Consider the following 25,717-nt stretch of genomic DNA (forward strand, 5'->3'; position numbering starts at 1 on the left):
GCCTCTTTTGCCTCGCCATTAAAGGGAGAAGAGAATGTTAGTGACATGTCTGTCTTACCTCTGCCCACCCTCTCTGGCACTTCTCTTCTCCATGGGTTCTTGTTGCTGTGTTAAGTGTAAGCAAAGCAAGTAGAATTCTGCCTTAACATAGAGAGGGTGTGAAAGCTCCCACTCTTCCAGGCTGCAGCAACCTTACCATGATTTACAGTTCTTCCATACTGTTCTTGTCAATGACGGATGGTATGAAAAAGCCAGTAAAAAGCCTGGCCCATCCTTCTACTTGTCTCCCTCATCCTTTCCTCCTGCTCCCCCCCACCAAATGCCCCAAGAGAATCAGGTGATTGGAATCTTCTAAGGCTGCCTTAAAGCCATCACACACACAGGCTGTTCTGTTTGACCCAGTGTACAGCAGGCATCTGCCAGTCATTAGCTGATGGAATTGAAGTGTGGTTTTGGGATTCCTTATCTGCATCAGTTAGCATGTTTGTTCATTTGCCATTTTGATAGAAGTAGTGGCTTTTTCATAACTAGTGTTTTAAGTAATTCCAAGATGAGCTGAGTCTTGCCTCATTATAGTTTGTCAGGACTCGAGAGGAAAATGGACAGGATTGATTAACGTAGTTTATAGATTCTGAAATGGCTGCATACATGTCAACAACAGGTAGGGATGGGGAGAAATGTCTCTCTGACTACCTTCAATGTAATGAACAATCTAACTATTAAGCAGTGGTTTCCCTCGCTTGAATGAAGCTCTTTTTTTTTCTTTTTGAAGTTTTAAAAATTGTTACAGTATTTACCAGTTCTGCTGAAAGTTGACAGTCACTGTCTCTCTGTGGTACCAATTACCCTGAATTTAATATAAAATTATAATTATACACAAAATAATTTTATTCACTTTGTCTTAGTGTTTATCTGTTTTTACTATGTAGTCCCAATAGCTCGGGTTCATGGAGCAGATTTTTTTTTTTTTGTGAAATGCTATCTAAGGTCATTTTGAACTTTAGGAAATAGCTCAACTAATTTGGATCTTCAGATATATGCCTTCTGATGAAGTAGATGACGTCAAAATAGTAAATTAATAATTAACTATAATTGAAAGAGGGTTGGGTATTTACTGTAATGAGGATTGAGTCTTTATTTGGCTATGTTCACTGATTTTGCTGCCATTTTTAGCTTTAAACCTGTAGATTATTGTTAATGCGACTCCTTAACTTGTTAGAGCTGGTTGACCAAACTGATATTATGGAAAGCACTCAAGATAGTGCTTAAAGTAAAGCACTTGAATAAATCCCATTGATGTCAATGGAACAGCATGTGCTCAAATTCAATAGGACTTCAGCGTGTGCTTCAGTTCTTTCCTGAATCAGGGCCTCAGAACATCCTTGATTTAGAACTAGTGTTACTTTTTACATGCACTGCCCCTGCCTGGCATATCAGTTTCTTATGTTACTCTATGGAATCATTAAGTCAGGAGCACAGCCAGCAGCAAGGCCACTATGTGTTAGCTCTAACTGGTGTGTGAAAAGTTATTGGGCACAGAAAGTCTAGGCCTAACTATGTTTTGTCCCTCTCTTTCCAGTCTTAATCTTTAGCGGTTGCCTTGTGATTCCAGCAGGGAGTAAGAAAACTTTCTAAAATAGAAAACTGAAAGAGTTAAAAAAATTTCTTTCTCTGGTCAGCATAGTCTTTTTCCAGCAGGATGAATCACTTATCATTATATTCATGCCTGCAGGAAGGTTTTAAAACTAGTCCAATTATTTTTGGATTTTGCATTTGGCATCCTTTGCTAAAATAGTATTCAGCTTTGGTCATTTCTGACCTATTTCTAACTTTCTTCACAACTGTGGTGGGTTTATTTTAGAAGATTTCCCACTATGGCTGTGAGCTGGTAAGGAGCAGCTGTATAAAATGTATATGAATGTCAAGATCTGAATATGCAATGCAGGTCAATGCATAGCTAAGTACAATGGTTGTTGTATGATCATTTAATGGTTTATGTTTTGTTTTTTTGTTTTTACACTCACAGGAAAACATGGTACTTGCATGAGTGTATATATATTGTAAAAGTCTATTTGTGGTTTAATTAACTTACTACTAACATATCTGTTTTACCTGAAGGAATTCATAGAATCTAACTTTAGAATTCAGTTTATTTTGCATCATTTGTTTACTTTTTGCATCCCTCTGTTTGAACAATGAAAGTCTATGACACTTCTTTCATTTTTTTAAATAGCAAGTTTCATTTTATGGTTATCCAGGTGCTGCACAATCTGTAATGTTAAATTCCCCTCTAGTTTCCCATTACGAACACAGTGGGAGAATGTTTTTGTTTAAAAATTGTTTTATTTAGTAGGAACTATGACCGAAAAAAACCAAGCCCAACAACCGCACAGACAAATGTGTTTATGTTTTGAGACCTATAAATACTTTACTTGATTCCTGCAAAATTAAAGTTTGAGCTCCAATTTGAGTCAACACAGTATCTATCCTTTCTGCAAACCTGGTACCTGTAATAAGTGTTTTGTATGCCATGTCTCCAATGACGGTGTACACTTTGATAGACGTGAATACCATAAGTTGTTTCTATCTGATCTGACAGCCTGTTCTCATTGGCTTTATCTATGTAGGTAAATGATCAGTGGCTGACAGTTTTTGTCATCAGTGTGTTCCTTCCCCCTTCCATGCCCATTCAATGGGCACCGAAAATGTAATAACTGATAGGGTAAAAAGGACAAAACAGTTTTCAGCACCTTTGTAGTAAACAATGTAGTCTCAGTCATGGACACTGCAAAGCAGCTAGGCTTACTGTGAGGGGAAAGGACGGAACAAACCAAGATTGTGCACAACAGTCAAACCTTTTCCCCGCTAGTCAATTGAGGAAAAGGAGGAGGCCCACTGATGACGGTAGTTTTCAGCAATGTGTCTTTCTCCTGGTATAGACAGAGCCACTGTTAAGAATTGAAACTTTGCCAACAATGGGCTAGGAATCTCTTGAAACAGCTCTATGGCTTTGTTTTCAATAGCTAAGGGTCCTACACATTCCACGGTTGCTCTATGAAGAACATGTCTTGTTGCATACCACACATTCTGTTTACATTCCTAGTGAATTGCAGCATAATGTAGTGTGTTTGAGTTGGCAACCAAACGGCACTTTTGTATTTTGGGCATTTGGAATAAACTTTGCCCATTTTGTACATATTAATATTGCACAATTTAACATTCTCCATATGTCTCACTCACTATTAAAAAGGTTAACTTCTCTGTCAATCACGGCATCAGTAGTTTTTTGTGCTTCTCTGATATTTCCTTTATACTCACCAATAGTGACAGCACTTTAAAGATATGTCTACACCTACGGCAGCATGTAGAGTACAGACAAAGCACGTCAACCTAGCATGGATATAAATAGCAGTGAGACACTGCTTAGGCAAATAGAGTGCGGACACACTGAACCTTAGGGTATGTACCTTTCCCCACCACAAGGAGCTGCTGGAGCCTTTCCCTGCTGCAGAGGGTGGCAGAGGGGAAAGGCTTAGGTAGCTCCCTGCTGCCATAGTCTTTCCATGCTGGAGGTAAAAGCTCCAGCAGTGAGGAAAGGCCCTGGCAGAGGGGATGCTGGAGGAGTGGCTCCTCTCTGCCAAAACCTTTCCCCGCAGTCTCCCCACTGCGAGAGCCTTTCGCTGCCACGTGTAGCTATGCACAGCAGTGTGGACGCAGCTTTCACTGTGGTGTGTAGCTACACATACCCTGCATGCCACTACAAGAGTAGACAAAGCCTAAGACTAGTACAGGTTATTTGAATACCACTAATGTGGGCAGGTGCTGCAGGTTTGTATAATCTTTGGTGGTGCCCAGAATGGGTCCAAGTCCTGCCCCCTCCACCCCCAGCCACACACACACCCCTGCCTAAAGCTCTGGGAGAGAGTTTGGGTGCAGGCTCTGGGAGGACGTTTGGGTGTGGGAGGGGTGCAGGCTCTGGGCTGGGGTTGGGGATTGGGGTGCAGGAGGGGGCTTATGGTGCTGGGTGCTGGCTCCGGGAGGGGGGTTGGGTGCTGGGTGCAGGCTCTGGGCTGGGACAGAGGGTTGGGGTTTGGGAGGGGGTGTGGGGCATGGGGCTGGGGCCTGGGATGAGTCTGGGGAGCAGCAGGCAGGCTGCCTCGGGGCTAGGGCCTGGGACCAGGGAAGAGCACTCCCCCCAGCCCTCTCCCTGCTGGCAGCAGTGAGCTCTGGGGGAAAGGGCCCCCCTCAGCACGACACTCACCCAAGATCCCCCCAGGCTGTTGCTCAGGAGGTCGAGCCAGGATAAGCCCCCCCCTTCCTCTGTGTGGACTTGAAGTTGCCTGCTGCTGTTGGAGAGGGGGTGGTTTGCCATGTACCACCTCCCCTCCTCTGGCGCAGCTGCCTCAGCCTGCCCTCGGTGCTGCTCCCAGCGAAGGAGCACAGGAGGGTCCTGCTGCCCAGAGCACAAGGTGGAAGGCAGGGCTGAGTGATGCGCCAGGGGAGACGCATGGGGGGCAGCAGCCGGGGCCGGGGGAGAAATGTGGCCCCAATCATTGGTGGAGCCGGGCCCCCAGGGCCCTGAATTTTCTGGAGCCCAGACACCATGGACCCATACAACTTGCCACCCCTGAATGTGGGTACTGGGGAATGATTCCCATGAAAATTAAGGCTTAACACAGAGAGTCATTTTGGTTCATTGACTACCACACGTATGGAATAAAAGATAACACCACTTAGTAATTTTACATACCTTAATGTTTAGCACATTTTCCCTTTTTAAGACAGAGGAGTGGTCTGAGCCTAGTCCTGGGAGCCAGGGACTCCTGATTTCTAATCTTCATTTTGCCACTGCCTCCTTTTATGGCCTTGGGTGAGTCAGTTAACTTCTCAGCTTCCAGTTCTCCCCCTCTAAAATTACAAAAATATTTACCTATATTATTGTTGTTATATGAAATATCTCATGGTAGAGTTGAGACTTAATTCAATATTATATAAAAACAGTACTTAATGGTTCAGTATTGTTAATAGTGTACTGTGGTAAGTCTGACACTACGACTTAGATAAACAGAAGAGGCTACTTCATCATTAATAGAGATATTTATTCTTAGTATTAGGTATTGCCTAGAGACCCCAGTCATGACTGAAGCCCTGTTGAGCTAAGTGCCGTATAAACACGTGCCCTTGCACCACAGTGCTTACAATATAAACAAATAAAACAAGTGACATACAAAAGGTAGGAGACAGGAACAAAACCTAAAAGTACAATGGCTAGGGTGATGTTAGACATGTTTCTTTTATTTATAAAAAATATAAGTATAGATGGAACAGTATAGAAAGGCTTATATTTAAGGTTACCTAACACTTTCCATCATAGCCTACTCTTTCCAATTGCTTATAACTCTCAATGTTTACCTTTAAGAATGAACTTTTTCATGCTTTAGCTCTATCTGAGGTTTTGTTTTTTTAAAGTTTGGTCAAAAATAGTTCAGTTATTTTGAGCATAAAGTTAGTGGGGGGAGAGGGAGAAAACATATTTGTCAGTGTTACAAAATGTTTCCGGCTGGTAACATATCCTATCTTACAGTAACTCCTGGATAGGAAATACTGCCAATACTAAAGTTAACTTATTTATCTAAGGCAGGGGTCAGCAACCTTTCAGAAGGTCTCATGTGCCAGTAATACATTTTAACATTTTTAGGTCTCTTTCTGTAAGTCTATAATATATAACTAAACTATTGTTGTATGTAAAGTAAATAAGGTTTTTTAAATGTTTAAGAAGCTTCATTTAAAATTAAATTAAAATGTGGAGTCCCCCAGACGGTTGGCCAGGACCTGGACAGTGTGAGTGCCACTAAAAATCAGCTGGCGTGCCGCATTTGGCCCCCGTGCCATAGGTTGCCTACCCCTGATGTAAGGCAAAGATTTAAGGGGGAATCACTGTATATTTTTAACGAGATAACTTACAGCCTGTGTTATACAGGAGGTTAGACTAGATTATCATAATAGTCTCTTCCGGCCTTAGAATGTATGGATTAATAACAGCCATGCATGGCTACATCAATCTTCACTCTCCTAATAGCATGAATTGTATAGGAAATTACTGATGTAAATGTATCTGTTCATCTAAGGCAAATTTGGCTAGTTTGAAAGAGCAGACGCTGTAAAGAATACTTAAATTAGAGTTCTTGAAATAAATTGAAAAATCTTTGCCTGTCCATCAATCACACAGGGCATAACTGTTTTAAAAAGAGAAAGCTCAGCTCAGTAAGTCTGAACCATAGAATTGTCTGAAGGTTAAATAAAATTGCTACCTTCAGAAAATAGTTCAGGGCTCTATATGTGGACACTGCCACTGCCCTGAATAGTTGACGGAATGACCACTAGCAAGTTATTTGTGGGAGAGCTGTAGGCACCCTATGTAGTTGAGCATCCTACATGTAGGCCAGCCTCAGTAAAACAGTCTGGATATGTTAATTATGTTGGAAAGTGGAAGGGAAGTGGCTTGCTCTTCACTTCAAAGAGCTAAATTTATTCCCCAATGTCAGTGTTCTTGTCTGAGTTCTCGTACTGTCTTTGCTTTTGAAACCTAAGTCACTGTTGGATCTCTGTTTCTCTTTCAAAAGAACACTAGGAAGCCCAATATGCATCCTTTATGAATTTATAAGGCTGGGAAAGAGTATATATATTTTCTCTGGGTAAGGACCAATTTCACTTCCAATCAGAGAATCATAAAGAGGACGAAAAAATTTACCATTAATCACCACATACAGTTAAATGCTTAGATTTCTTTGCATGGCCTAATGAAGAAAAAAGACTGCTTTGTGAGCTGCTGCCACTTATTTGTGGAATATAGGAGTCATTCAGAGGTAGCTGTAGCATTTTTGGTGATGCTTGTTCACCTTGAATTCCAATCCTAAACACCTGTTGACTGCAATCACCCCAATACAGAGGCAGGTTGATGGTCTTCGGAAGGAGTACAAAGATGGTATAAACCCCCAATTTAACAGATAAAATGGGTGCTTGAAGTTAGGTACCTAGATCCATATTTAAGTATCCTATATAACTGCCTTTTTTTTCCCCCAGAAGTGATGAATTATTAGTAGTGGAAGGAAAAATAAGACCATTCTGATTTGTTCTTCATCTGAATATATTTAAACAAGTATGTTAAAGCTAGTCATTTCAAGAACGTCCATCACGGTGCCTTTTATACATTACCTATGAGAAAGCTTGTCTTTGCTTACTGATACTCAGGATGCAGTGATTGCCTGCCTTTTTCCATTCCGGACTTCTAGTGAGACTCATTCTCATGTACACAAAGGCCCCTTTCTACTGCTCTGGCAGTGCAAATGGTTTGTAAAATGGGTATAACAGTAATTTACGCCCACTACCAGAGGGTGTAAAAGCAGATTAGCACAAATGATATTCAGACCTCATGTCTTTATGTAACTTTCCATTTGCCCTCCCTTCTATCTCAATAAGACACTAACTCCCCCCTTTCCACCCACCATGGTGGAAACAAATGAAGTGATGACTGATGTGATTGCAGTATTTGTCTATAATGGGTTTCCAAAACAATTATTTTCAATTATTTATAAGGTTACAAAATGAGGAGCAATACGGGGCAGAATTTTCAGTCTTCCACTTCTATGGCTATACTGTGAATGTGAAGAAGCCCTTTAGCTTAATCATCTTTTTTCTTTAACTGGATGCTCTTAAGGGAACACTTTTCTTCTAGCTCTCTGAGTACAGGTCTGCAGGACGAGCTGTCATTTATTTTAGTTTTCACAATTCACTACAGGCAAAAAGGTTAGGTAGATCATTTATGACATTTTTCTTTGGCAGAGTTCTTCTTTCCTTTTTAGTTAAAACATTGGATACCTGTTGACCGAAACAAACCAAGTTATCTCACAAGATACATCTTTTTCTAATGTGAAATGATGAAAAGACTTCTAGAGATCAATTATTTTCTAGTAATACCTATTGCACAGTTAAAATGTTTGCCTTTTTGAATAATATTGGTTTGGGAGCGATTGTGTATATATAACCTGGGAAAACCACTAGAACAAGTCAGATCTTTGTAAAAGACAATCAGGCATTTACATTGTCCTCACTGTACCCCAGAGGACAGGGTCAAGTCTGTTGTCCTCACAGTACTCAGAATACACAGTGCTCAGTACTCAGAGTCTGTATCTTTTCATTTAAATACCCATTGTGAAAAAGGACTATGCAGTAGAGCTGAACAGATTTTTGAGTACCCCAGTTGTTCAGGAGGTTTTCCCTTTGTTGATACCCAATGGAAACCGTCTTAACGATGTGATCTTTATTGCTAAGGCTACAGTGACGAGGCCTTAATCGCACAATAGTGTATATATTAATGTGATTAGTTCCGCTAAAACCAATGGGACCACTTAAGTGAGTAAGTACTCCCTAGGGTAAGTAAAAGCTCCACAGTCTGAGCTGAAATGAGCGAAGTGGTGAGGGCTAAAAGTAATCCCATTTTGTAAGTCATTCAAGGCCTACACTCCGTTTGATTGGGCTGATAGAACTGCTTTGGAGAAACACTGGAAAGTCAACTTTTTTTTTCCAGCCTAACATGTAATACACCAAGAGAATTGGGAGTATTAAGCCCTCATGATGAACACAATGAGAAATATCTATGAATAAATGCAAAAACTACATATCTAAATTGCAAACCTTGGAGACAAGGTTGAATCAGTCTTCCAAAATTCTTCAGTTGCTTCAGCAACCACGCTGACGCAGAAATGGACGGCTGCCTGCTGCGTATATATTCCTCCATTCCTCTGTGCAATCATTCCCAAAGTCTTTGACTAGATCAGCAATAAAGGGCTGAACAAACAATATAAATGGCACTCTTAGTGGGGAAAAAATAAATTATGGATGATGAGTCACCAGTATTAGAGTGGATTTGAGCATTAGTGGATGTTGGCTTATATGAAAATTCAGTATATAAAATACATGAAAAAGTTATGAGCGTACAGAAACAATTCATTAATCACATTAAGAAGTAAGAAACAGAATGTTTTTGTTGGCAAGTAACCAACGTGTGCTAACGAGTTGATCTGAATGTATAAACTAACAAATTTTTTTTTAGAACAATTATAGTACCAATAATTGATGTTATGGATACTTTTACAATACATTTTGAGAAATGTTATTTGCATTTTGAATTCTGTGGAAAACAGAAATATCCAAGACAAATGAAAATGTTCTGTGTTACATTTCTGAAGTAGATTATGTGAAAAATATTAAACCCCCAAAGTAATCACCTTTGGTACTTATGTATCCATTTTCATAATCAAAGTGCTTTACAAACATTATCTAATTAGTCTTCAGAACACCTTTACGAGGTATCATTGGTAAGGGTGATGTAAAATTATTTAAAATGTGGAACAATAATTACTCATTTCCATATTGACTCAGTTCAAGAATTTGTACATTTCTGCTGAGAACCTTTTTTGACCTTTCTATTCATAAAAGTGGTTTTCTCTCTGGAACTAAATAATTGGTTCTAATAAACTGTGAGTGCTTAAAATCAGGGCTTGAAAAATCCATTCTCCTTTATCAAGTAGTAAGCTATCCTTGAAAGGAAAGGGCCATCAACTGAAGAATCTAACCTTTCAATTAAAAGAAGAACAAAAAAAATCTTACCGTGTGGCTCTGAATATAACCTTCTAAATGTGAACCGTGTAACTAGTGCATTGTTCTCTCCTTTCTGTAAAAAGAACTCCTCCTTGGGTCCCAGCATCCATGTGACACCATATTGAACTCCATAGATCTTGAGGATAATCACTGTCCCCAGTGGTTTTTCCTACAGTGTGGGAGCCTCAGTCTAAAGACACGCTCATCTAGGCTATATCTACACAGCACACAACCTGTGGCAGCATGTAGACTATCTGTACCTACATGCTGCAGTGAAAAGCTGGCTGTGTTGACACTATGGTGTTTAGCTACACACTGCAGTGAAAGGCTTTGGCTTCACTTCCTGTGATGGGGAAAGGCTTTGGCAGTTCCCTGATGCAGGAATTTTCCCCTGCAGTGAGGAAAGGCTCTGGCAGCAGGAAACTGCTGGAGCCTTTCCTCGCTGCCTTCACCCAGGACACTACACACTTAAAAATAGCAGTGTAGACAAGAAGGCACTGCCTGGGGGAGTAGAGAGCCATGCAGAGTACATACCTGAGTATATACCCATACGGTTCAGGCATGTCTTTACTCTGACCACCTAAGCAGTGCTACACTGTTAAATTGCTATTTATACCCATGCTTTAGGGGCATGTAGTGTACACCTCCCCAAAAGGAGTGTGCACTGTAGATGTGCCTCTGGTGTAGTTGTTTGTGCTCAGACTTTTAACAAGCCACGGTAGAGGGAAAATTCCCCAGAGACTTGTAAGCTTTTACTACAGCTTTTCATAATGTATACTACCCCAGCCCCATCTGAGCGAGGGGGATGCTCCTCCAACAGCGATTAGGCTACATAGGTATCTAGACAGATAACAGCAGAGGTGCAGGCACTGGTATGATTCATCTAGCTGAAATAAAGGACTAAGCTATAACTAGACTAGCTTTTTTGGATCTCATGTTACAGTACTATCTGTGCCTGCCACTAATATTGCTTTAACCTTCTCTCCTCTATTTCAAAAAGAGTGTTCATCTCCAGCCCATCATAGGTTATAATCATAAATTATACATATTTGTGTGTATAAAGAGTACATATTTCACTATGTGTATTTCAGTAATATCTAGAGGCCCCATACTGCTGGGCACTGTACAAAGATGTAGCAAGAACCAACCCCTAACCAAAAAAGCTAACAATCAAAATAGCAAAAACAAAGGAAGTGAAGAAAAACAAGAGGTACAGACAGTTCAAGTGACTTTTTCAAGGTCACATAATAGATCAGTAGCAAAACTGTGAATACCAGTCTAGTGCCTTATCTGTAAGCCCCTTCATTTTCATTTTAAGTGAAAAAATCTTGGGTTTTATAAAAAGTAATATTTTTTTTCTGATTTTTCACCCTACTTTTGTATCGTTCAGATATTTAAACAATAACTTGTTTTATTAGGAAAATACAACACATTGCATGAGATATATATGTATTACAAGAATACATTAGTCTGTGTGTATATGCAAAGCTGCCTCTTGAAGTAAGGCTATGGATTAGTCTAGAAGATACCCACAGTAAACAAAACAGTCACGCGCACAAGCTCTGCAATGTACTGATGACTGTCATGCCCACCACGTACACATTTCACACTGTTGGCAGATAACAGTTTAAAGGTCTGACACACTAAAATGGGAAGAAAGCAAAAATCTGTATCAGAACATGTTTCAGAACACAAGTATTAGAAGTCAAAAAAAAAGGGGGAGAAAAAGGTGATGTTGAATGTATGCGCTGCAAAGGTATGGCCCAATTATTAAATGTCAATATTTATTTGTGAATAATTCTAAGTCTACAACAGTAAACTCTTTATTCAAATGAAAGTTTTATTTGGGGATTAGATATATTGTTTTCTTAAATTCGTAAGTGTCACTTTGTTTTAAGTTTTGTTTTAGTTCTACAGCAAACCACATTGAATTTCATTTATCAAAGCATTAATTTATCGAATATTTTCCCCATAGTCCTTTCATCCTCCAAAATAAACTCTGATATTCACCCACAAAATTTGTTAATAACTGATTTTCACCTGTTTTTGTTGTTGTAGCAATAAACACTGATAAATTCCCAGGAAAAATTAAATAAAATAACAACTGAAAAGGAAGGGCCCTACTTATGTTAGACGGCACTCACATTATAAGAGTGGATGTTCAGTCTGTTGTGGAATAATTGAAATGTACAGATGAGAAAAAAGTGAAGCTTTCTGCACTGGCTACTGACTAGAGTAACTGTGTACCTTTATTGATGCCTACTGTACTGTCAGCTTTATTCTATTAATTTTCATTATAACCTTCCAAATAAGTTTCTAATGGTATTCTAATGGACTATCTACGGTGAAGTACATTTTTTCTAACCTTTTCATAGACAATTTCAGAGAAATAGTAAAGTGGACATTTTGGTTCATTTTAAATATCATGAAATAGTCAGTCTAGAAAAATACTGAGGATCAATGGAAAAATATAATTAAACCAAAACTTCTTGCATTTGTTGTACCTTACTTGTCACGTTTTTCATTGTGACAGAGATCAGAGCAGTAGCCGTGTTAGTCTATATCAGCAAAACAGTGAGGAGTCCTTGTGGCACCTTAGAGACTAACAAATTGATTTGGGCATAAGTTTTCGTGGCTACTTCCACCTTAATTGAGTTGGCTCGTTAGCACTGATCCCCCACTTGGTAAGGCAACTCTCATTTCATGTGCTAGAATATATATTCTGCTTACTGTATTTTTCACTTCATGCATCTGATGAATGGGTTTTAGCCCATGGAAGCTTATGCCCAAATAAATTTGCTAATCTGTAAGGTGCCACAGGGACTCCTAGTTGTTTTTATTGTGGTGATACTGCCACAACCTGTAAAGTGCTATTTATTACTACTGTACAATTATAATTTACAGTGCAGTGTGAAAAGGTGTTAAGAATAGATGGTAAAAAATTGACATACATTTGAATTTTAGACTGTCATGCTCTAGGAATTCAGTGTACATAAAAGTTAATAGCAAAGGAGAAATGGGTTTTTTTTGTTTAGTTTTTTGTATTTTATACTTCAAAATTTTCTAAATGAATTTAGTACTCACCTAAGATGCAGGGTTGATAGCCCTATAAACTGTACTTTTAGAACAGACATAAAATGGGCAGGGCCAGTGTGAGCTTCCCCAACACTGACCTGGATTGGTCAGCCTGCAGTCATGCACTATATTGATCACCAATGTGTCTGTGTTGAAACAACCAGCTGGGTACTATCTAACAGTTATGATAGAATGCTTTTTCAGCTATTGACCCCATGCTACTAAGAACTGGATGGAGACAACTAATTTCAGAAAAGCCACTGACTAATCCAGTGGATGGTGCCAACACTTGCTCACTACCAGCCAGGGTGAGATTTGAACCCAAGAGAACCTCCCATTTCCCAATTCATCCCAAAGCATTTAATTAACATACCAATATGTAAACTATACCAAGCAATAATTCTATCTACCACTGAAATGCTGTCACCTCTGGAGCTAGACAGGCTGTTTAACAGTTCACAGGAGCAATACTTTAGGACAGGAAGAATAGCACATCCAATTGAAACTTCAGGGGGAATTTTGTTCAGTTTCCATGCACGAGGATTAAAAGGTGCCATGCTTTCTTACAAAACCTGTCATGAGGTTCTAAAATTCTCAAGTGCCTAAGACATAAGAAAAAATATATCTAAAAGATAATACCTGCAGCTACAGCGTTCTTCTTCAATACCATTTTTCTGCATCAGTTCAGATTTGACTTGGAAGAGTTCCGCCTACTGAATCAACATTAGCACAGATTCTTTTGGTTTAGTTGCATCCTTTAAGATATAAAATGATAGATTTTGTATCGTGTTGCAAAGGCACCTTTTTTGCTTTTATTCTCTTACATAACAGGTTCCAAATACAGTAAAACCACAAACTTTGGAACTCCTAAAATGTAAACGTCTGCTCCAGTAGAGAAAGTACATCTTGGCCAACCTTAGATAATTTATTAGTGCATGTTGTGCAGAGTAATTTAATTTCCAAAATGTGTATATCTCAGATCTACCAAGGGCTAGTTTACAGTTCAATTTTGGAAAGAAAACCAAATGTAAGATCAATTTAAACAGCGTTGTAAAAACCTGAAACAGGTATTTGTACAGGAAAAGGATAAAAAAAACCATTCCATTAAACTTGCAACAATAGCTCATGCTATGTAACCACTAGCAACAGAGATAACAGCTTCTTGAAGGTTTGTTTTTTTTAAATAATTCAAATGGGATTATACATCACAAGGGTTGGGAATTTTTCAACAAAACTGTCTTTGGGAAATGCAGACTCATCAAAATTGAAACTGTGGAAATTTGCCAGGGTTGATAAAACTTTAGCGAAAGAATACTCCCTACCCCAATGGCTGTTCTGAGGTGGGTCTCTCTCAGTCTCTCCTGTTGGAGCTGTTACACTTGGCATAAATAATTAAATAAGGATTAACAAACAGTAACCTGAAACACCTGACCAGAGGACCAATCAGGAAACAAGACTTTTTCAAATCTGGGTGGAGGGAAGTTTTGGGTGTGAGTTCTTTGTTCTTTGTCTTGTGTCTGTGCCCTCTCGGCTCTGAGAATGATTTTTCTATCTCCAGGCTTTCTAATCTTCTGTTTCCAAGTTGTAAATACAAGGATAGTAAGACAATAGGTTTATATTGGGTTTTTTTTTTGTATTTACATGTGTGTAGTTGCTGGAATGTGTTAAATTGTATTCTTTTTGGATAAGGTTGTTTATTCATTTTTTTCCTTTAAGCAATTGACCCTGTATATTGTCACCTTAATACAGAGCCTATTTTAATGTCTTTTTCTTTCTTTTTATATAAAGCTTTCTTTTTTAGACCTGTTGGAGTTTTTCTTTAGTGGGGACTCCAGGGAATTGAGTCTGCAGCTCACCAGGGAATTGGTGGGAGGAAGAAGTCAAGGGGAAAATCTCTTTGTGTTAAATTTACTAAGCCTGACTTTGCATACCTCTGGGTGAGGGGGAAGAGAGATTAGATCTCTCGGTACTTGTGTTTCCAGGATGGAAGCAGGGAATCTCCTAGGGTCGTCCAGGGAGGGGAGCCTGGGAGGAAGTAACAAGGAAACAAGGGGAGGGGGTTATTTCCCTTTGTTGTAAGACTCAAGGCATCTGAGTCTGGGGGTCCCCCAGGGAAGTTTTTGGGGACCACAGTGAGCTAGGCACTGTATAATTCCTAGCTGGTGGCAGCAATTACCAGGTCCAAGCTGGTAACTAAGCTTGGAGGTTTTCATGCTAACACCCATATTTTGGACACTAAGGTCCAGATCTGGGAAGAAATGTTATGACAGCAGTCATCTGGGATGTGAGAGGCACAGATTCAAGTCCCTTTATTTAAGCCTAATTTAATGGTTTCCATTTTGCAAATTAATTCCAATTCAGCAATCTCTCATTGGAGTCTGTTTCTGAAGTTTTTTTATTGTAATATTGCAACTTTTAGGTCTGTGATCGAGTGTCCAGGGAGATTGAAGTGTTATCTGAATGTCTCCCCAGAACCTCCTTTTTTTTTTGCTCACACTTTCTTATCTAGAAGCAGTTTTGAGGACAGGAAACTATTGGCTAAATTTCAAAAATTAGTAGTTGTGCTGTCATCACCAAAAATTACGGACTTTTATTTGGCCTACAAAGTGCAATATGCTGTCATCTCTGAAATTTGTTATGAAAATGCAAAGTCAAAGTCCACAATGGCATTGTATTCACTTCATTTCTTGAAGACTGGTAAGGAGAGCTGGTGGTATAGAGAATAGGAACAGGAGAGAATCTAACCCCAAACAGTAACTATTAATTTCACAAATTAAAAGCAAGTCAGAAAGGCACAAAACTGGAACATCTGTTTAGAAATGTACTTGTGCCAATTTAATTTTTTCTCCATGAAGCAGAGTTCTTAGTTTGATGGACTGCTGAGAGGATGATCTATTACAAACTTCTACGACTGTTCTTTAATTAGTTTGGTTACTTTTGGGGCAATTTATCAGTGTCATCCAAGCAGTAATCTAGGTCACGTTTTTGTCATCTTCATCAATTTCTGCACTGAAACATATTTTACGAATGACTCTAGTATCCATAAGGTCAGAATAACACAGAATAAAATATTAGTAAATTATGGATGTGCATGTGCATATAGTTGATTACTTTTAATGTTAGGTCTTTCAGTGCTATCTATTATTGATGTAAAAATATTTTTTTTATCCCTTCTGATTATCAAAATGTAGAATCTGGCCTGTGGTTTAATGCATTCTGAAAAGCAGTATTTTCTCAGCTGTATTACCACAAACAGTATACCAGTCTGCTTCATTGTCACATCCTAAATTTTGTTTTATTCCCTTCCTCCTTTCTGTAGAAGTAGTTTGATGAGATTCTAATTTGTGCCAAGAAGCTACACGTTCTAAAAAGATTTCAGTAACAACTAGTCAACCATCTCTTTATCTCAGCTGTTCTAATGCAGATTTACTTGCGAATCCTCATTTCTACTGTCGGTTAGCTCCTTTGTCATGAATATTTTCTAAGAATCTTTTTTAATAAGACAACTGAATCTGAATCAGCTGGTTTAAATGTATTATTTTGTAGATTGCTTTTCTCTGAAATTTTAATTTTGTTCCTTGGTTATTCTCATTTTGCTGGAGTAATAATGCAAATGTAACTGGCAATACAGAAGAAAGAAAAAGGGTTGTTGATAGGAAGATATTTAACTTGCATTTGAATTATGCAAGAAAGAAATGAAATGAAAATCCAATTCTGTGATTTATTTTGTAAAATATGCTTCTTGAATTCTGGCTCATTAGTTACAGCTAAATCAAATTTTGCCATCATACGTTCTTTCCAGAGAAAACCAGAGTAATTGACATGTATAGACCTTTCCCAGAATAGTTAGCCCTGGATCCTTGAGTTTGAAGGGACTACTTACTCATACACAAAGTTAAGCACGTTCCTAAATTTTCAGGATTAGTTCTTAACTTGGTAAATATTTTCATCTTCAAACTGAAATTTCCCATGTTTGTTTTTCAGTCTGAGAGCAATTTTAAAAAATAAAGAAAATTTGACCAAAATCATACCTCCATTTTAATGTATGAAGAGAACTGAAAAATCCTTTTGGTGTTTTTTTAAGGCACAGTTGTAGCACATGAGCTATTTGGGGTCAACACTATGCAAGTTTGTTATGAATGTTGTTGCTAGGTTACACATATGTCATTTTGTGGTCTATTTAAAATCTATTTTGATTTGGCCAAATTGTATGCATTTTTAAAAATTGTATTCCCTTTGGGGGCACAGTTTTTCTAAATGCTTTTTAAACAACCTGGCAATGGTTTATTGGCTCAGAATGCATACAGATGTAAGTTGAATGGAAATTCTTGTTCAAAATATTATTTCTCAAACTTCTTTTGGCTCTGTGTGTCAATGTGTGTTGAACATGATCTGAGAATATCTGTATGCAGTTAGGCAGAACTTTGAATACTCTGTGTGAAGATGTGTATAATACATGACTGTAACTGCCTCTTTTATGTGTATGCATAATAGCATGTTAATATGCTATTTTTTCTACAAGATGCTACCCGTTTCAGTGCAGGGTTCCAGTGAGGGGTTGGTCCACAGTGAATGGACAAGGGGACCATACACTGAAGAATTAGGATAAAAAAGTAAATATTTAAACAGTTTCCTCATTCTCTGCACACCATTCAATCCCTGCACTGAACAAGGAAAGGCTCCTATGGGAAAATGCCATCTTGTAATTAAAGAGTGAATCATAACATATACGCACTTCAGCACCTCCTGAATTTTGAGTGTTTTATTGTGCAATGCTAATTTTCCTTTATTATTTTGCATTATAAAAGTTACTAGAATAAAGTTCATTTACCAATTTAAAACTTCAGAGTCATTAATCCAATTGCCTTCACATTTAATATGAGGACTCTTCCTCTTTGAATTCTAGCCATATGCAAAGTTTGAAGTTGAATGCCAAAAAGATGTTCAGAGCCACAGAGAAATGTGTGTATAGTCACATGTATGTGTGCAATTAATTAACGTTTGTTTCTCAACCTTGTGTACTCAAATAGTTTAACTGATTTTCTTACAACTTTGCAAAAAAAATTGTGTGGACACAAAGCATAAAAAGTTGAGTGAATAAAAATGTGGTTTAGAATGTAAATACCCTAACAATTGTTAGCGTGGGTTGTACTAGTTACCTGAATGTTATGTTTTGCTATACCTTTGTTACATTTCCAGTTCCCTAGACATAGAGAGAGTGGAAATTCTAGGGGAATTGTTGTCACTCTTCTCCATATCATGGCTTCTCTTCCATCTAATCTAAGGGCTTGTCTATGCTACCCACCTTATCGGCGGGTAGCGATCAATCCAGTGGGGGTCGATTTATCATGTCTCATATAGATGCGATAAATCAACTGCTGAGCGCTCTCCCGTCGACTCCAGTACTCAACCAAAATGAGGAGCGCAAGCGGAGTCAACAGGAGAGCGTCAGCCATCGATTTACTGCAGTGAAGACACTATGGTAAGTAGATCTAAGTACGTCAACTTTAGCTACGCTATTCACATAGCTGAAGTTATGTATCTTAGATCGACCCTGCGTGGTAGTCAACCTCCTTCCCTGATCATTTGCTAACATAGGAATAATAGGCCCTGACTGATACCTGTTCATAACCCTTTGGGAGTCTGACCTCCAGGGTAAGGACCCATGTCCTAAGGCATCATCTCTGTTACTTAAATGTACATACTGAGCCACCAGATCATAGAATGTCAGGGTTGGAAGGGACCTCAGGAGGTCATCTAGTCCAACCCCCTGCTCAAAGCAGGACAAATACCTCAGTTCCTTAAGTGGCCCCCTCAAGGATTGAACTCACAACCCTGGATTTAGCAGGCCAATGCTCAAACCAGATCATGTTCAACTAGTTTTGTATGTAAAATGCAGTAAACATTTATGGGAAAAAATACCATATTCAATTTTCCATTGCAAAAGTAAAATAAAAATTGGGACTCCAATCCCCGTTTGTGTTGCTTGTAAGATTCATTTTTTTCTCGGTCCCATCGTTGCCCCACTCCATCACGTTATGTTAACTTGATGATAGTTAGCATTTAATGATAGTTCTTCAACAGCAAATAATGCAAAAGACAAAGTGTGCTAAGTATAAAAATAAAACAATTGTCAAGCAGAGACCCAGATTTTGACCTATCTTAAAAACCTGGGGATTCTAACTCTGTATGCTTTAATATGCATATTGGCTTGCTTAAAAGCAATAAATTGCTCTCTGCTACTATTCATGTAGTACAATGGGGCACAATCAAAGGGGCTGTTTAATGCCTGTGCAATACTGGGCTCCTATTTCCCCTTAGGCAAAGTTGATATTGGTTTCAGTATTTGCCAATTTTAAAGCCCTTATACAAAGAAGCTAGAACAGTGGAACATGCATAAATTTATTAGCTGGATTATTTCCCTCTGTATAGGGACAGTTGGGGTGGTTTGGCAGAAGATCCTTCTGTTTGGCAGGATGTTGTTTTTCTCATAATCTCATGATAAATTAGTTTATTACTCTGCTATGGGAGAATTAGGGGAGGAAAATCTAGATACCATTTATGTAGGACCTACAACTTCTGCAATGCAGAGCCAAGCATAAAGAGACAGTATATTAACAAGTCTTGTTCTCTGTGTTCTGCTGACGTCTGTAATGTTTGGTATATAGTAAAGCAATAAACCAGTCAGGGCCACAAATGTCTTGTACTTCTAAAATGTTTATCAAGTGTAAAAAGACATGTCCTGTAGGGAACGAAATTGTACTGTCAGGCGCCTGAAATATATACATAGAGTAAAAACCAAAACTTAAGGGAGAGCAGGGGGAATATTTTAGCACATACGTTTTGTTAGAGAATGATGGTGCTTTTGCAGCTTTAGTAGTTCTAGTTACTTAGGAGATAAATAAGATTTGTTGTGTTAATGCTCTTTAAATGAAATGCCAAGCAAAAACAAAGTAACACATGAAGGAGAGCATCTCCCTTCTCAGAGAAATATCCATTTTTGTTTTGGCACCTGTATAAAAAGCTATATGTGCAATTGGGGAGACAGCAATTGTGGTTTTGTTTTCATTGATGCCTTTAGATTTTCCTCCTTTAGTGGTTCACAGCAGTGATGTTATGCATACAGCTGCTAAGTTTATTCTGCTGAGAGGAAAATGCTGTGTTTGCTGCTGTTTTCATCTTTGGCTGGGTACTTTTGCAGCAGACCTCAACAGCTTGACATCAATGTACTTTATTTAAAAAAAAAGTATCTGCCATAATTACTAGTTTCTTTATTTGTGCTATGTGAAAACTGTATTGCAATATTGGCTATGAAAGATGCCTACAGTACCAGAATTAGTTGTACTGCTTAGGTATCAGAGGTGCTAAGTGAAATATTGTTGTGGGGGTAGGGGGAGCTACACTTCCAAATGACTGTCTGCAGAGCTTCAAATACATTGTACTTCAAAATATTTTACGATGGGATATAAAAGCCCATTGTGTAGTATAAAATTTTGTGAGGTAAAGAACCACATGTTCCTCTCAACTAGAAAATACTTTTAACCAATCTGCGTAGCATGTTAGAATCATATGGTATGCCTCTGATCTTGTTAGTTGCCTAACCTTCACTTCAATTGCTGTGTCATTTATCAGCTTTCATATTCTAGGGAGATCTGTGTTTAGAGTAGGTAGGTATACAACAAGCTTCAACCATGAAGGCCCCTTGGCCATACACATAAACTGAGAGGGTTATTATTTTAGGATGATTTCATATAAAATGTCCCTTGCCCTCCAGTAGAGCAAGCCCTTTTAGTAAAGATTTACAATTTATTTTTGAACACCATCTTTCTTCAAATGTGACAATTATACTGAATTTGTGAAGATCTTTGCTATTGAACTTGTCTCCCAGTAAGATGAAATGATAGAGTAACGGAAAAAATTTCTAACACACATGCACGCACGCACACACACAAAGATTATCTGTGGGTTTTCTCTTCCTATGGAACCTTCTGATGTTCAAATACTATGGCATGTATAATTCAATTGTAACTGTTTCTGAATACTGCTTTCTCCTCTTGGCAGCTTGGGGTAACCTTGGAAATGTTCTCAAGAGCCAGAGCAAGATTTCAGAAGCTGAAAGCGCCTATAGAAATGCCTTGTACTACCGCAGCAACATGGCTGATATGCTTTATAATTTGTAAGTATGCATGGCTTCTCCTGGGTTGGTTCATCTGTGAAACCTGCTGTGAAGAGGGCTATTGATTTAATTGTTGGAAATGGAGATGATGGTAGCTCTGGCTTTTTTGTAACCCTTTTAATTAATCTTGCTCCTTAAACTATGGGTGGAGACGGCTGCTTTTTGTTTTCATCCATATTATCAGATATCCATGTACTGGGGCTCTGTTTTGATGGGAGCAAGTATAGAAACTGGGGATCCATGTAGCCTAAACACATGGCTCTGGTCTGAAGAAAAATATACAAATCTGTGTGCTCACTGGAAATCCACTGAGCAAGGTTCTGATATTCAAGTCAGTAATGCCAGCATCATATCCAAATTTCTGATCTCCACTAAAATATAAACACACTGATCCACACTTGTGGGGTCTTTTTTTTTGGTTTGTTTGGGTTTTCTTTTCTTTTTTTTTTTAAATATTGCTATGAGGTCAAGATCTGGACATTGTCTCATATAAACCAACGATATCTGGTCACAGTCTGAGGAGTCTGCTATGTCAAAGTAGCTTAGTATTTTCTTGTCCCTAAATGATTGATATGGATAGCAGCACACACATGCAGAAAGGTCCCCTATTCCAATTTGTATGTGTTGGTATGTGTATCGGAGTATAAATAAAATGAAAAGTTGAATGACAGCAATATGGCAGAGAAGTTATTTCTGACTCATTAATCCTTTTAGATAATAAACAGCCTCACCATAGTACAAGCTTATTAGGTAACATTTTGAGCAACTGAAGTGTGATCATACTGTGTAACGTGGCAATGAAAATATGGCATTGTGGAGGTTCTATGTTTGTGTCTCATGTACTTCCAGCTCAAATTTGCTCAGTACACAAGCTTACTTTTTTTTTTTAAAACTGCCAATGTATCTTGCTATCTCAAAGTCAAGCTGAATATTGTCTTGTGCATCATCACCACAATACTGAAGGTCAGCTATTCAGTTTCACTGTGCATGAGGCAGATCAGAATCCAGCTAATGCCATTGACTACATAGCATGAACAGGAGTGAAAAAATAACTTGTTTAAATCAGAAAAATAGGTAGGTGAGAACAAGAATACACACAAGAAGCAAATCTGAATAAGGAGGTCCTTTTTGTACAAAAGCATTGTTCTGACTATAACTGTACTTTAAAAAAAAAATTACAAAGCTCAGTAATCTCATTCCCACAAAATTCTAGTCCACTGATTCACTAAAAGTAAACTTGCCAATTGCCAGGATAAATACAATGGAAACTTAGCTCTACTTTTTCAAAATAGGTTAGTGAGGTCCTGGTATTGCTATAATTTATGTACCAAAATTAAGCATGATTTTCTTCTAATTGTAGGCTGTTCATGTAATGTGGGTGGAGTTAAGGTTGCAAAAGAATTCTCAAAGGGTCATTTTCAGATGCTTCTAACTTCGTCCAGTATATGCCTTTTTGGCTGAAGCTTAGCATATTTGTTCTCAGGAAAACCAAGAATTTTTATTTATTTATTTATCTATTTATACCGGGAAAGAGTTTGAGCAAACATAGTTCATCCATTTTTAAGAAGAAGCAAATGGAAGAAAATATACTAACCTTTCTTATCACTTTTTAAAGAAATAGCTCCTGCATCTGAGCAGGAGAAATTTGGCAAGGATGATGGTCCCTAACTTGCAGACATATCTTTTGGTGGTTGGGTGAAAATTGGTTTTGCTTGGATTGAATTATGATTTTTACAACCATATTTGTTCATGTGTACTGTTTTTTCCTATTCAATTGACACCCTTCCAGCACATGCATCCAACGAAGTGGGTATTCACCCACAAAAGCTCATGCTCCAAAACGTCTGTTAGTCTGTAAGGTGCCACAGGATTCTTCGCTGCCCTTCCAGCACAACATTGGTAGTGAACTGCATGCGTATGTAAGTTGAATAGAGATTTCCAGTTTCTTGGTATTCCATTGGATTGATGTGTGTGTAAGAAAGTGAACTGAAATTCCAGTTTGAATATGTAGGACTGTGCAAGTAGAAGAAGGAAAAGCTCATCTGGAGCACAGCCTTCCTTCATACAGTGCCTATATGTGCATGTGCAAGGCCACTAAGGCCAACAAGTGAGGATTTTACTGCTGTTTAGCATACAGTTACACGCGAAGGAATCCTTTTTTGTCTTTATTTTCTTTAAAAAAAGAAAACAAATAAAACCTATGCAATTCCATACAAAAATAATTTTCATTAAAGTTAAAGATTGCAGAGGGAAGCATTAAAGTGGAATATAAAGCATGAATATTCCCGGGCAAAGTTAATTCTCTCTCCTTTTGTGTGTTCTGGTAGTCTTTGGTCACATAGTCTCATAATCTAATTTGTTAGACATCTACTTCATTCAGTGTGCAAGTTGGACCATGAATGAGGCACGAGTTCACAAACAGAACAATGAGGTTAAGCATAAATACTGAACAGCAGCCTCATTCCCTGAGTATGTTCTGGTCATGAAATTAGTCAGGAACTTTATAGGGGAAATACTCTGTAGTCCAGTAATTGAAGGCTTTTGAGTACTTCCCTTTACAATCATAACGTTCTTTTAATGTAGCTTTTGATAGAATTAAACTACAACCTGGCCATTACAGATTTCCAATGGATTATGAATGGAGGGAGTAGATTCAATACATTAAGTAAAACACCTTGACAGAGTGTGTCTATTTAAAATAATTAAATTTTAAAACATATTGTATTACCTGGCAATTATCTTTTTACAGGTTAAAACCGAAGGAATTTAGAAAAATGGCTTTCTAATAAATAAAAGATAAAAATTTGCAGCTTCTGAAACTGTTATGTCTTAATATTGCCATAGGCAGTAGCACTTTTGCAATCCACTGGGCAGAAAAGAAAGAAACCTCAAATTTCTAAAGCCTGTAACATTTCAGTATTACTTACACAAATTTACAAAACAGTAAACTGAATTTCCAGGTAAGAGCGGAAACACATTTTATTAGATGAATATTATAGGTTGTGTCTTGGTAAATACCACTGAATGAGGCATCATACTTAAGAGAAATTTTTTCCTCACTAATTTAGAGTTTATAGTAATTATATCATCCTCATTCAAAGCCTTGACTCATTCTGAGCGTGTCATTTGCTCTATGGCGTCTGCAGTTGATTGAACAGCATAGTTATATAACCCTTGAATAATTTCTAAACTGTTAACGAACAGCTGACTACTTACTTTGAACATATAACAATATATTCTCTTTTATTACTACTTTTATGGAATTTTATGGGAGTGAGCATGGAGCAAGGTGGGGAAATTAGTATCCACTACAAGTCACATTTGTTGCAGAGCCCCAATTATTTCAATAAGTGAACAGAGCTTGCCAAATTGCAGTTTACAGGTTGGATATCTTCACTGTCCTACCCACCACTATATGAGCCTTCATATTACTAGGAATACATTCGGTTGGGAGCACTCAACTTTTACTCCTGTAACCCTCCTTTCTTCCCTGGGTTACTCGGGAGCAGGCAACACTCACCTGTATAGCTCGGCTTCTGATGTTGTTGACATTAAAAGAGATTCTGAATATCTCAAGAGGTGATGATGGATAAGAGGGAATCCTCTATCCACCCCTCTGCAGCAGTCCCTTTATTCCTAAAGGAAGTTAAAATTGTTGGTGCCTCCACCTGGCTGGCCCCTGTACACACTCCATGGTGTGCCTTGGGAACCTCCAGGAATAAACCCCTTCAAATAGTAATAATAATTACCTGTGGCATGGGTCTAACTCAAGTACCAATTATAAATAATATACATCCAATATACTTACATTAGAGCTAACATTCCTTTACTTAACAATTTAAGAAACAAAGTATAACAGACTAAGATTAAATGTCACTACTAATTTAAATCCACAGGGGCAGCTGAATAAAATCAGTTAACAAATATAGTATATAGTAATGGTACACTGCTACCATTCACCCCACCCTGCAGTGAACACTCCTCTGGATTTCAGAGTCCTAGACGCTTGCGTGGGCGCGCTTCAAGATTTGAAGCTGGAGACAGCACTCTGTTGGGTCCCGTGTATCAGTCCAGCCAAGGCAACAAGCTGCACAACCCCTCTGAAATTGGAGCTGGCCCCACCAAATGTCAGCTGCTCTGGGTCTTGGGTGGATGGGAAGATCACTCTGCCTCTCCTCAGACTCAGTCCCTCTGCTGTGCCCCTTCCCTTGCAAGTACTTTCCCAAACCAGAGTGGGGGTTACTCTCAGTTCCTTCACTGCAGGCCCACCTCAGTCAGCTCTAGGCACAGCAACAGTCTCCACCCTGGCTCCAGTGAAGCCACCAACAGCCTCTGAGGCTCCCTGCTCAATCAAAGCCCCTGCAGGCTCTCAGCAGCAGCTTCTGGCTTCCTAGCAGCAGCTTCTGGTATGGGCAGAGCTCCACAACAGCAGTCTCAGTCCTTTTCCCAAAAATGGAGTCCAGGGCCTGCTCTCCCTGCATGAGGCAATCTCTCCCTCTTTCCCCAAGACATCATGGGAGTTGTAGTCTCGAAGGCTAGGTTTCAGCACACAGGCTTTTCCCTTGGAACACTCCCAAAAAAATTCAAAGGCCCCCTCTAGTAAAGGGTTCCTACGGAGCCATAGTGAAGCTAATGTTGTTAGGGAGGGTTTTTATAAGAAAAATATATGTGAAAAATTCATAGGGTCAAATCCTGACCCCACTGAAGTAAATGGGAGTGTTGCCAGAGACTTCAATGGGACCAGGATTTCATCCATAAGTATTTTGGCATTAATAGAGAATATATTACAATATAATACTTAATGAA

General features: G+C 38.6%; 1 protein-coding gene across 2 annotated transcripts in view; it reads left to right on the forward strand.

Annotated features, from left to right (window-relative positions):
• TMTC2 (transmembrane O-mannosyltransferase targeting cadherins 2) overlaps positions 1-25,717 on the forward strand; it is a 416,397-nt gene that overhangs the window by 235,002 nt on the left and 155,678 nt on the right. For both annotated transcript variants that reach the window (XM_050934873.1, XM_050934884.1), the window contains one exon: positions 20,797-20,911. In XM_050934873.1, coding sequence (XP_050790830.1) covers positions 20,797-20,911 — 115 coding nt within the window. The remainder of the gene's footprint in view (positions 1-20,796; positions 20,912-25,717) is intronic.

This window comes from Gopherus flavomarginatus, chromosome 1 (genome assembly GCF_025201925.1).
Source record: "Gopherus flavomarginatus isolate rGopFla2 chromosome 1, rGopFla2.mat.asm, whole genome shotgun sequence".
Classification (NCBI taxonomy): Eukaryota; Metazoa; Chordata; order Testudines; family Testudinidae; genus Gopherus; species Gopherus flavomarginatus.